We start from the raw sequence: 13214 nt of genomic DNA, 5'->3' as shown, positions 1-13214 counted from the left end.
CCAATCTTTAGGTCCTGTAATTCTATGAAATCGAAATATGTACAAAGAACAGTAACAACCATGATCTGAAGATAGAAAAACCAAAGGAAATTTGCTGAGCTGGGTATATTTAGTCTTGAGAAAAGACAGCTGAGGTGATATAAACATACTTCAAAGCCTGTAAATTCCACCTCGTAGGAGAAAGTCAGAACACAGGATATGGGATAACAGATAATAGAATTTGGTAAGATTCCAACTGAATCTCAGAAGAAGCTGTAAAATCAGATGGATAATGGGACAATGTTGGCTTTCTTAAAACAGGGACTATGCAGGTTTCTAACAAGGATGGTTAAACAGAGTTGGACCCAACAGAAGAGAATCTTTGGCTCAGGGTTTAATTGGTGCTCTCTGAGCTTCTCTGTTGACTTGCAGACGTTTCAATAACCCATAAGCACCAGCAGTGATCACAGTTTAATCTTAATCTTTGTAGGACCTGCTTAAGTCCACGAAAAGGAGAGCTGTTTCTACGTGCACCCCAAGCTTTCCTATTTTTCTCATGCAATAGCCTCAGCCAGCTCTCTTCTGAAGTCTGAAAATAAAGCACTTGGGACTCTTATGAAGAATTCCCAGAAGCCAAATAATCCGTACCTTGGTTAAGGTCCCTTCAATGTAACTCGACACTTCTTCCAATCTCAGCATAGGCTTATCTGTTTGAGGGACAATCGTGGCCATCTTCTTCAGAAGGTTGGCTAGGTCAGCAGAGACGGTGCTGGTTTTATAGCTGTCAAACTCAGGAAGGGTCTTGGGCTTAAAATATTCGAACATGAATAGGGCATCTTCCCAGATCAATTCCACCTTGGAAAGAAAGAGATTTAAAATAAGCCTTGAACAAACCAAGACGTGAAGTGAGAATTACCCTGGAGGCTCCTCCTCCTTCTTCCACCCGTTTCAGCAAAGCCCAGACTATCATCTGTTGAGAAGAGCCCCCTTTGGATTCTTCCAATGAGCGTCAGGTTGAGGTTGGGTTTCATAACCTATAGGATTTCTTACCTTGTAGGATTCTGAGGAACTGCTGTGCAATAACCTTTCAGAGTCCTGAACAGACAGAGCCGCTCTAAGCTTAATTGTATTGACAGTATCATTAGCTTTGTTTTCACTATTTGGATTAAACCTTTTCGATTACGTTTTGAGACACAATTTAGGAAAAAAAGATGGCCATCAGGCAGGTGTCTTACAAACCTGCGGCTGACCCCTGTCAGAAACAGGACATAAGCTTTGCCCGTGGTGGCATCATAAATTGTGGAGGGATCTCTGGCCAAGAGGCCTCTCTGCTCCTGAGCACCGGACAGCCTCACCTGCTGCGTAGAATGCTCTTCCAAGTAGCGAGCTTTGCTCTTTTTGCTTGGGAAGCCGTACAGGCAGTAAAAACACTGCTCCAGGGCCGTCTCCAGCTCCTCTTTGTAAGGGTGGGTGTCTTCTGTGGTGGGGGCCAAAAGCTCTTTTTGCAGAACCCGCACCTAGAACAGAAACAAACGTTTAGGTTACGGAACGTGCAGTTGAGGGCAAGCAAAGATCTCATTTGGGTGTTCAGGAAGGCGAGCTTGGAACCAATATGCAGCACACAAAGCGTAGGAACTCAAGTGGCAGATGCACACAATGTCCTAACCCCTACCGGTGGGAAAAGCCAGGTCCTCTTAAAGGGCAGCAGGATCAGGCTCTACGGACCTTGGAGAAGTCCTATTCCAGACAGCAGACATGGGGACGGAGAAGGCCCATCTTCTGGGTCCTAGAAATAACACGGCTTGGTAGATGGGACCCAAACCGTACCAATCCTCTTGGATCTTATGGAATGGGAAAAAAGGTGGTTCCACAAGTATCTGCATCCTGTTACTTGAGACGATGATCACAAAAAATCTGTGGTCTTTCTGTGAGTCCATCTGGGGGAAGGGCAGCCGTCCTGCTGACCAGCTGATTCCCTTTCTGATCTGATCTCAGAGCTGGTGAGGGAACTCGTCAGGGAAAGACAGGAAATTGATGGCCAGGTCCTAGGGCTTCTCCTCATTAATCTCTGGCCCAACAGATGCAGGACAACACACACTACACCTCATGGTTGCCTCTGAGCTACAATGATCTGAATACAGAAGCATCACATTGGTTGTAGTTAAATCACGTCTTGATCCAATTGCCACTGATCGTGACCCAAGACCTCCCAAGGGCTGTCAGGCCTATTAGAAAGGTCTGTCCAGGCTTCAGAGTGTCCAGAAGCTGGGGCATTGCAGTGAGTGGGTAGCCTGTCCCACCAACTGTCTGGTGACTGGGTGTCAGCAGAAGCAGTTCTTATACTTCCCGAAGTATTTAACAGACTTAACAGATTAACAGAGCTGGAAGGGACCTTTTAGGTCATCTAGTCCAACCCCCCACCCAAGCAGGAGACCCTACACCATTTCTGACAAAGGACAGTCCAACCTCCTCTTGAAAGCCTCCCGTGATGAAGCTCCCACAATGTCTGAAAGCAACTTCTTCCACTGGTTTACTGTTCTCCCTGTCAGAAAATTCCTCCTTATTTCTAAGTTGAATCTCTCCTGGATCAGTTTCCATCTATTCTTCCTTGTCTGGCCTTCAGGTGCCTTGGAAAAAGGCTTGACCCCCTCCTCCTCTCTGGGACAGCCCCTCAAATGTTGGAAGGCTGCTCTCCTGTCTCCCCTAGTCCTTCTCTTCCCTAGACTAGCCAGGCCCAGTTCCTGCAAGTGTTCTTCGTATGTCTTAGCCTCCACTCCTCTAATCATCCTGGTTGCTCTTCTCTGCACTTTTCCGAGACTTTACTTTGGTTTAGGAGAAGCCCAAGGCTGAGGTCACAGGAATGGCCTCGAAAGGGAGGAGTCAGGCAAGCAAGCAGGACTCGAGCCCAGGCCAAGAGAAACAACTTGAGGAAAACCTCCTGTTCCTTCCCAAGAGGGAGGCAGGGGACCAAATTCAGACTTGCAAGATTCTATTACTAGACCTGCTCCAATAAAATCAGTCCTGACCTATATGGCGTTGGTCTACCTTGTAGAGCTACGCTCCAGGAGACAGAGCCTTCATGGAGGAATTCTGAAACGGATTCTGACCAAGCCCTGTTATGAACTCAGGTTAAATATGGCAATTAGGGAGCTGAAGCCAGACCGGTTCCCAGGCACAGCTCCCACAGTTGCCCTGGCCGTTCTGCTCAGCATCTAAGCTGCTCAGGAGCGGGTGATCCTAGGCTGTGACTGGGACCTGCCTAGCCACGTTGTCTGGGATTCCTTCTGACTTGCAGGGTCCAGCCAAGTGGGGAGTATTCTTAAACACTGGAACCACCACTGTTTAACCTGTTATACAAGAGGTAATCGGTTGGATCTTACCAGACAGGCAAAGATAACCTGAGATATACAGCAGAGCAGCAGATTATCCCTCGGGGATAGCCTGAAGCTGAATAAATCTGGTGGATTACAAATTTTACCATCTTTCACCATGAGTGGAACCATCAGTAAATAGATTAACAGACTTTTATTCTACTGCAGAGGTCTCCAAACTTGGGCAACTTTAAGACTTGTGGAATTCTGGGAGTTGAAATCCACAAGTCTTAATGTTGCCAAGTTTGGGGACCCCTGTTCAACTATATTTCTTATCAAGTACTTAATCAATTTCTTTGTAACATTCCTTTGAATTTTACGCTTTCTTTACAAATTTGAGATTTCCCGCCTTAAGTTTTACAATCTGTAATTTATCACAGGTTCTACAAAGTAACTTTTGTTTATTTTTCCTTCTCCAAACCCTAATCTAATTTTTTACAACAATAATAACAAATATTGTTGATTTCTATCAAAAGTATGCATTCTTGACATGTCTTTGCTTTGGTGTGAGAAAGCAAAATTAGATATTCATAATGGCAAAAACAGATCTCACATACCTGTCATATTTTCTTTTTCTGACTTTAATTACTGAACTCAATATGCTGCTATTACAAGAGGATACTCAAGTATAAGTATGATTACTTGGGACTTTCATAATTATTTTTTAATATGGTTTTATAGATAATTTAACAGGACCATTGCAATACTTGTTCTGAATGTTCTGAAAAAAATCCTCGTTTTAATTGACCTTATGAAATAATATTTCAAATGCTTTTTTAATGTTTTATTACATATAACCATTAAGGAAACTATGAAACTTAATAATTACTCTTAACAACAACATAGTATTATCTTCTGAATTTATGAAAAGTTATGAAAACTCATGAAAATGAATTTTAAACTGTTCCTTCTTCATTAAAAATGACAAGAGGCAGAATACAGACTAGTGAATTGACAAGAATGGGAAAAACCGAACAACAAAAGAGAAGGTGATATTTTTTGCTGTTGCTCTCCCATAAATTATGGACTTATTCATGGGGATATGAGCAAGTTTCAACAAAAATGTGATCAAAACTGAAAAAAAATATGATTACTGAGCAGAAACTAGACTTAGAATCTAAACTAGATTCCTTTAAGGTTATCTCAGTGATATGACAAACTAGAGACTAAGGCAGAACAGTGTCACAACTATATCAAAGAAATGTAACAAAGATATCAAGAATTATCCTCTGAGGAGAGAAATGAAATATTTTTTGAATTAAGTAAAGAGGAACCAATAGAAGTTCAAAATATTTGCAGAAAAAACTGCACACAGAAGAAATTTACCATGTGATATTGCATTTATATACTTTAAAACCTAGTAAATATTGGTGAGGAAGTTAGGGCAAGAATAAAATAGAATAGAATTCTTTTTTTTAATTAAATAAATTTTATTGATTTTACAATTAAAACAAACCAACAACACATACATAAATGAAAGAGAGAAAAAGAAGAAAGGGAGAAGAAAATAGAAAGAAAAAAAATAGAAAACAATTGAAAACATTCTCATCTTCAACAGTTTGTAAGACCTCTTTTTTATCCTTATTTTATGCCATATACACACACCTAATCCTTACATATATCTGTGTAGCTCTTTTGCCTTTTAGTGTGAAGTCTATCTTTGGTCTATCATTTGTACCAGCAGTTCCAGCTGTTGTAGTATATTGAAGTGTCTTTATTTTTTAATGCCAAAGTTAATTTGTCCATTTCTGCACAACTTGAAATTTTTTGAATGATCATCTCCTCTGATGGAACATGAGGCTGCTTCCAACATTGTGCAAAAGCAATCTGGCCGCTGTCAAAATGTGTATTATTATATATTTCACTTTTTTTGAAATTTGTTTATCAAAAATCCCTAACAGAAAGCACTCTGGTTTGAATTCGATCTGTTCTCTTGTAATTTCTTCCAGCCAATTTCTAATTTTCTGCCAATATTTTTGAGCTTCTGTACAGGACCACCACATATGGAAAAAAGTTCCCTCTTTTTTTTGCATTTCCAGCAAAAAAATCCTAATAAAATTTTATCTAATTGCTGGAGTTTATTGTTAATTCCAAATTCTTTCTTGTCCTGTTTATATCTACTTTGAATTTGAAGATATGCCCACTGATCAATTTTTAGTCCCTGCTCTTGAAGTTCTTGCCGCGATTTAAAATTTCCTTGTGTATCCAATAGGTCCTTATATTTAATCATTTTAGTGATATCCAGATTATTTGGGTTAATCATCGCCTCCATTGTTGAAATCCAAATTGGTATTTTTAAATAGTGTTTTTTTCTGTATTTTCTTCCAATTAGTTAATAATGAGTCTCTGATTAGGTGTCGGTGAAAATATTTCTGGCTAGTTTTCCCTACATCCCGTAAAAAAGCATGCCACCCCCTCTGCAAGTCATGGCCTTCTAAGAATAATATTCTCTTATTGGTTAAATTCACCCATTCCTTCAACCATACTAAAGAGGTTGCACTATAATACAACTCCCAATTTGGAAGTGCCAGCCGTCACCTGCTCTTCATATCCTGCATTGCCTTTAAATTTATTCCAGGTTTTTTCCCTTGCCAGATAAATTTTACAGTTATTTTATTAAGTTCTTCAAAAAAAAAATTGTGTACTTTGATTGGGATCGTCTGAAATATATATAGGAATTTTGGAAGAATATTCATTTTAATAGCAGCAATCCTGCCTAATAATGAAAGTTGCAGCTTGCCCCATGTTTTTAAATCCTTCTTTACCTGTTGCATCAATTTATCATAATTATTTTCCTTAAGTGTCTTACAATGTGCTGTCAACCATATTCCTAAGTATTTAACTTTCTTTATCACTTGTATTCCCATAACTTCTTCTAGTTCTATTTTCTGTTTTTCTGTTAAATTTTTAGTCATTAATTTTGTTTTCTTCCTATTAATTTTAAGTCCTGCTACTGCTCCAAATTGTTCTAATTCATTCATCAATTTTTGTCCTCTTTCTATTGGTTCCTCAATGAAAAAAATCATATCATCCAAACGCTTGCAACTTATATTCTTCTTTCTTAACCTTTAATCCTTTTATGTCTGGGTTCTGTCTAATTCGCATTAGTAATGCTTCTAATGATAATATGAATAGCAGGGGTGAGAGTGGGTAAGTGCAATTTGTTTTTCGGGGTGGGCTTCGTGAAATTCTAAGACATCTAGTACTATTCTTAAGTTGTTCCTGATTTGTCTGGTCGGGAGAAATCCATTTTGATCTTCATATATATGCTCATTTAACATTCTTTTTTAGTCTACTTGCTATAATAGAAGTGAATATTTTGTATTCAGTATTTAACAGTGAAATCGGCCTATAATTATGTATATATATCGGGGATCCGAATCCTCCTTCGGGATCAGCGAAATCAATGCCCCCCTCCATGAGTCCGGCATCCTGGCTGCCAATAAGACGTCATTAAAAACTTCCACCATAAGAGGTCCTATTTGTTCTGCTATTGCCTTGTACAGCTCCCCTGGAATCCCATCTGGTCCCGGGTATTTTTTTTTTTTCTGGTTCTCTATTGCTGATTTCAATTCAAACCAAGTAATGTCTTTGTTTAATAATTCTTCCATTTCTTCCCCAATTGCTTTATCCTTCACTTTATCTAAATAGTTTCTTATTCTATCTTCGTTAACTTCTTCCTTTGTATATAACTCTTCAAAATACTTATGGGCAATTTCTTTTTTCTGTTCTATCTCCTTCTTCTGTTCTATCTCCCCCTTTCCATCTATTAGCTGGTATATCAATCTCTTTTCTTTCCTTTTTTTAGTCTATATGATAGCCATCTCCCTGGCTTATTAGCACGCTCAAAATAAGTTTGTCTAGTTGTATTCAAATTTATAATCATTCTCTCTTGTTCAATTCAATTCAATTTATGTTTAGTTATTATTATCTGATTTTGCAATTTTGAATCCTTTGGGGTACTCTGTAATTGAGTTTCTAATTCCTTAATTTTTTGTTGTAATTTGTTTGGATATTCAAAAAGGTTGGATGTCAAGCCACCTGTAAATAGTGGGGGGAGAGAGATCAGCTTACATTTTTTGAACAATGCAAGATGCAGGACAATTGCCTATCTATATCAAGGGTGGAGATCAAAAGCGATCAATACTAAAAGAAATGGACATTTCTACTCACGTAAAATTTAAGCAGGGCTCCATCTGAGTTACAGCACCAGGATCTCCTTCCAAGGTATTCATGGGCCGTGTTCAGCAGCATTAGGGAAGGGGGCAGCATAGGCGTGTCTTGAATTGGAGACACTGAAAATAAGATGAGAAACAAGTAGAACTCTTAAATCAACTTTAGAAGGATGGCTGGCAAACTTCAGAGATAGCAGTTTCTCATTTCAATAAGAGTACTTTAGCCATCTGTTTGCTCCAACAAAGTCTTTCAAAGCAAGGAACAAAACAGTCGGCCCAAAGGAATCACTCAGAATAGTCGATCGAATTGCTCGATCACCTCGGCCTCCTCAGCATATGCAGCTGCTGCACTTTGCACTAACAGCACCAACTGGGAGGTGATGAGGGCATCAGTAACAGTCAGCAGAGCTCCTGGTTCCAAGAAGGGCCATCCTGAAGCTGGATAAACCCATCCCCAACCATGGCACCTGCTGATTGTGAAGGCGCTGAGAAACCAGGTTGGGGATCTCCTCCTCAAGGCAGATCCTCAAGATCAAGAAGGGCAGCCAGGCAATTACACTGTGGTTACCAGTCAAACAGCTTGTCAATCGTGCTAAGGCTCAGCCTCAATTTTGCTATGTTCCATTATACCTTCTGGCTTCCAGGTATCAGATAAGGAATTATGAGGTCAGCATGGATTTGTCAAAAACAAAAGTTTACCTAATTTGTGATCAGGCAACTTCCTTAATGGATCGTGGCAATACAGTAGATTCTGGTTTCCAAACTGAATGCTGCAGGCTCCTGCGAGTATGTTTGCTGCAGTATCTTCAGCATTGTGGTACGTTTTGGGAATTGTGGGGTGACATGCAAAATTACTGAGACACTAAAATTTGTTTGGGAACCTCGGCTGTAGACCTGATGCACCTTGTCGCTAGAAAACCATCAGATGAAGTGCCCGATGACACGCTCAGATCAATGCATGTGGGAGTCTTGAAGGCGCTTGTAGACTGCCACCTTGCATCCCCTTTTGGGACCCTTTGAAGGGGACAGGCATCGGGCCAGAGGACTGCAGAAGGATGGGAAGGAGGAAAAACAGGCTCTGAAGAAAAGAAACACCAGGACTCACCTCCTTCCTGTGGATTCTGCAGCTGCTCCTCGTGTTGGCAGCAAAGGGGCTGGACATTTTCTTCTTCATGCTGAATGATGCGATGAAGAATAATCCAGGGAAGCACTGAGGATACAAACGGCTCTTTGGGTTCCTCCTGGACTACCATGCTGGAATCGATAATCTAATTGCCAAAAACAGAGACACAGCAAATTAAAGCCACAAAGGTCATCGAGCAGTCAGTCCTCTAGTTCAGATGTTTGAGATTCAGCTGCAACAAGAGGAGCTGCTAAAGGCACCAGGGCAACACTGAGTTACTTGTCAGAACACTCATCCACCACTCCCCAAAGAGGTATGATCTCGTGTGCTGCCATGGGACAGAAGCTGTAGGAGCTCCAGGCAGAAAAAAATCTGCAGGAGCTGCTAGTCAAAAAAGCTGCAGACTGGACTGCAGAGTCTGGTACATGTAGCCCTCAGTTAATGACTGCCCTGCTCAGTGACCATGTAAAGGTACAGAGGACACTGAAAAAGTAACTTTAGGACCGCTCATCAAACTTACAACTGTGACGGTATCCCCATGGTCACATGATTATGATTTGGGCACAAGTATAGGTGGTACCTGGCTCAACAGTAATTGCGAGAGGGATCTTGGGAGTCCTAGTTGACAATCACTTAAATGTGAGCCAGCAATGTGCTGCAACCGTCAAAAAAGCCAATTAATAGAGGGATAGAATCAAGATCAAATGAAGTATTAGTACCACTTTTACTTGGTAAGACCATACTTGGAATTCGCCATCCAGTTTTGGTCACAACGATATAAAAAAGATGTTGAGACTCTGGAAAGAGTGCAGAGAAGGGCAACCAGGATGATTAGGGGGTTGTAGGCTAAAAACATATGAAGAACGGTTACAAGAATTGGTTATGTCTAGTCCAGTGAAGAGAAAGACTAGGGGTGACAAAATAGCAGTGTTCCAATATTTCAGGGGCTGCCACAAAGGAGCGGTGGTCAACCTATTCTCCAAAGCACCAGGAGAAGAAGCAATGGATGGAAACCAATCAAGGAGTGAACCAACCTAGAACTAAAAAAGAAATTTCCTAACAGTGAGAACAATCAATCAGTGGAACGACTCCAGATAATTGTGGATGCTCTAGCTCTTAAGAAGAGACTGGACAGCCATTTCTCTGAAATGGTCTAGGGTTTCTTGCCTGAGCAGGAGTGGGACCAGACCTCCAAGGTCCCTTCCAACTCTTGTTAGTCACACCTAGCGCATAGTCACAAGCATTGCAGTAGGCCATGGCCATGTAGTCGACATTTGTGAGTTTCACAGCTGACCAAGTCAATGGAGAAACAATGTCTCCTTAACTATCGCCGGGTGTGTGTGTGTGTATTCATTTAACAGCTACAGCAGAACCGACATCGTTAGTCCAGTGCGATGACATGTACTGCTCAAGAACTGCGACAGATTGCCGGACCAATGGTGGTTATTAAGTGAAGACTACTTGTAAGAAGACGATTGCTGGGCTACCAGCCAACCAAGTCATGCTCTGAAGAACATTTTGCAGGGCTTTGGTGGAAGACTTGCCCCTTTACCCAGAAACGTGCCTCTTTTTGCTGTGGTTTTCCCTGCCATCGGTATCTGGAGGTCCAATATGAAATGTCACAAAATTTTATCACAATACATGTCTTATATCTCTGTAAGACTTGTGGTCCTGTGAACCCAAACAAGGATGTTTTTTTCTTTTCCCTCTTTTGGCTGGCTGAAAGGAGCTCTTGGGGTGAAAGCCGCTGCAGCAGCTGCGGGGGTCAAAGGGAGCCCCCTCCCCTTACCTGGATGAGGTTGTGACTCAACCGGATGAGATTCGGCAGGGCAGAAACTTCGCTCAGGCTGCTGCTGCTGCTGCTGTCTGCCGAGAGGGAGTGATTGATGCCCTGGAGCAGCTGGGTGACAGTGGCCACCCACTCCTCCTTGGCCGAGGCGGCTGTTGTATTGATCATCTGCTGGAAGGCTTCATTCAAGGCCACTTCAGAGCATTCCAAGCACTGCCGATAGTCCTTCAGCCGAAGGAGGGAATCCTAGGGAATATCAGGAAGCGGGTAGAAGATAAAAAACCCCACAGGGAAGAGAAGGGAGAGTTGCATCAGACAGAAAAGCTGCCTCCTTCCCACCAGGAGAGCAAAGGCCAAGAAAGACCATAAACATACGGCATTTGTTCCATCGATGGTTAAATAAGAGAAACAGAAGTTAGAACTTTTAAAATTACAAGAGAAAGATTAATTTTATCATGATGGATGGTTACGGTAAGGTATTATTAATTCTAATGTATTAATATTATGAAGGAAAAGCACTGGTACTCTAAGGTTATTGCTAGAGAATATTATCACTATTATGATGCTGAGTGTCAGCCTTCAAGATCTTCTGTTACTGCTTTGCATCTTTTGGCTGCCATAAAGTAACAGAGGGAGGAGGAGGGATATTGTCTGGGAAGAGAGCTGGAGGTGTTACATTCTTGTGTTGTGTAAATGAGGAGTGGGGGGGGGGGGAGTATAAATTCCTGCTTTAAGTTTCTATTTCTCGCTTGGTTTTCTTTTCTCTGCGCAGCTGCAAATCTTTATCAAAATATGCCAAGGTCAACGGACAGAGGCTTCATCACCACCTGAAGATGCCCACATGACCATATCCAGAACTTTTAATTGGTAGAATCTTTTGAACTTTGGGGGGTGGGAACAATTCCATCCCTTTGTATATGTGATCTGAGCGCCTAATTTCTCAGATTCAGAATTCTACCTGAAGCTACCACTTCAATCTTCAGTAAAAGATTTCTTTCCTCTAATCTATGGAGTCTAAGTATTTCTTTCTTGGATTTTGAATGGAGCGCAGACTGACACTGAGTATTGTTCAAAGCAATTGTAATCAGACAACACACTGTCTATATGGATATTGAATATGTTGCTCTATTTATAATAATAAAAATAATAAAAGAAAGAAAGACCATAAACCCTGGATCCTACAGGCATCTGCGTTGCTTCCTGCAGGTTGTACATTATTCATCCCTATCACACTGTTCCTTTTGGGGGGTCTGCAGTGTTATGCAAAACACACACACACACACACTCAGGAACCAGAAACATTAAGTCAGGGAAAAAGGTAGAAAATGAAATACAGCACACCTCAATCCTGCTCCTTAAGTACCCCACTGCCCAGACGTCTCCACTTTCTCTTCCACATAACCAAGTGGGCAGCCTAATGCTTGTTCCTTGCAACAGACAACACCAACGCCACCCACACAATGTCTGAATACTGAGGCATGCCTCCTCCCACCTTCACCATCATCCTGTTCACAATGGACATTTATTTCTTTTCTATCAGCAGGGGCAGACAGACAGACAGACAGACAGACTGGAATCTCCTTCCAAGCAGTCACCCATTTCAGCCATTCTCCGTTTCCAAGTTGGCCAAAAGCTTTCTTGTCTCAGTGCCAGCCAGCCATTCATGTCATGTAAAAGAGAAATTCCCGCCAGACAATTCATTCAGAATGTTGCATAATTTCCCCCCAAATTCACCTCCAATTTGCCATTACCTCTCATTAAACATAATATGCAACTATCACCAACCTACGCCTTCTTATTTTCACGTGCACCCACAAGAACCTACAGCACACCAATTCATATAGTCTGGCACACGATCCTGGACTTTCTAAAATCTTTTAGTAAAAAAAAAAATACATGTACTGTACCATCAGTATACAATTTTAAATTATGGGCATTTGCCAGGTGGATTACTCAAATGTTACTCTCCAGCTGTATCTTCTCTGCCAATTATAATCTGATATCCTGGCAGACGTTAAATTCACTACACTCTACAAAAGGAGTGAAATAGCATTAATGCTATGAGGCCACTTCATCCTTCTTCAGCAATTCTTCCTCCTATCTCATAATGTTGCATTCATTTTATGCTAATTTACATCAATTCACTTGAAAGGGAACACCCTCACCTGTAGCAAGAGAAGTTGGGCTGGCCTCTCTGGAATGGAGATAGCCAACTCCAGATGCTCTGTCCTGCTGTCCCCATTGAGGCACAACGTTGGGCGCAGCAGCTGAACCACGGCCCTGTAGTCCCCAGCCTCATATAAGCGCTGAAGCTCTTCCAAAGACTGGCATCTCTCCAGGGACTTCAGATTCTTATCAATCTGCAAGAATGAAACACTGGACGGGTCACACTCCAGTCCAATGTCTACCTGGGGTTACAAAAAAAAACCCTCGCCACAATGACCAAACCAACCATCTGGTCATTATACCGTAAGACGGTGGCTGGCGTCCCACAGCAGGCTGCCTCCCAATCAAACTTTTAGCTGTGTTTGTTCTACTATGGAAAGCCAGCCAGGGCATACGGAGAACGCCTCTTTTCCTTACGTTCGATGGGAATACACAGTGGAAAGATGGAAGACCACTGAGGTGGAAAGGCATTCTAAGAGCAGCGTTTCATTTCATTTTTGTCATCGCTACTGTCATCATTTCTTAAAACCAGAAGCATAAATGGAGTATCTGAATCAAGCACCTCCTCCAACATAGAGATGATGCTTCTAATATCAGATAAGGCCAGGACC

General features: G+C 41.6%; 1 protein-coding gene across 1 annotated transcript in view; it reads right to left on the bottom strand.

Annotated features, from left to right (window-relative positions):
• The window catches only part of CABIN1 (calcineurin binding protein 1), a 70007-nt gene that overhangs the window by 34274 nt on the left and 22519 nt on the right, over window positions 1-13214 (bottom strand). The window contains exons 15-20 of the mRNA XM_087942998.1: window positions 12603-12797; window positions 10438-10683; window positions 8631-8793; window positions 7524-7645; window positions 1335-1496; window positions 628-834 (exon numbers count right to left, since the gene is read on the bottom strand). Of these exons, the coding sequence (XP_087799124.1) occupies window positions 628-834; window positions 1335-1496; window positions 7524-7645; window positions 8631-8793; window positions 10438-10683; window positions 12603-12797 (1095 nt within the window). The remainder of the gene's footprint in view (window positions 1-627; window positions 835-1334; window positions 1497-7523; window positions 7646-8630; window positions 8794-10437; window positions 10684-12602; window positions 12798-13214) is intronic.

The sequence above is a fragment of the Notechis scutatus genome, chromosome 13 (genome assembly GCF_049901735.1).
Source record: "Notechis scutatus isolate UNSWTSFEM ecotype Mainland chromosome 13, rNotScu1.2, whole genome shotgun sequence".
NCBI lineage: Eukaryota > Metazoa > Chordata > Lepidosauria > Squamata > Elapidae > Notechis > Notechis scutatus.
This window is presented reverse-complemented; position numbering and strand designations above follow the sequence as displayed.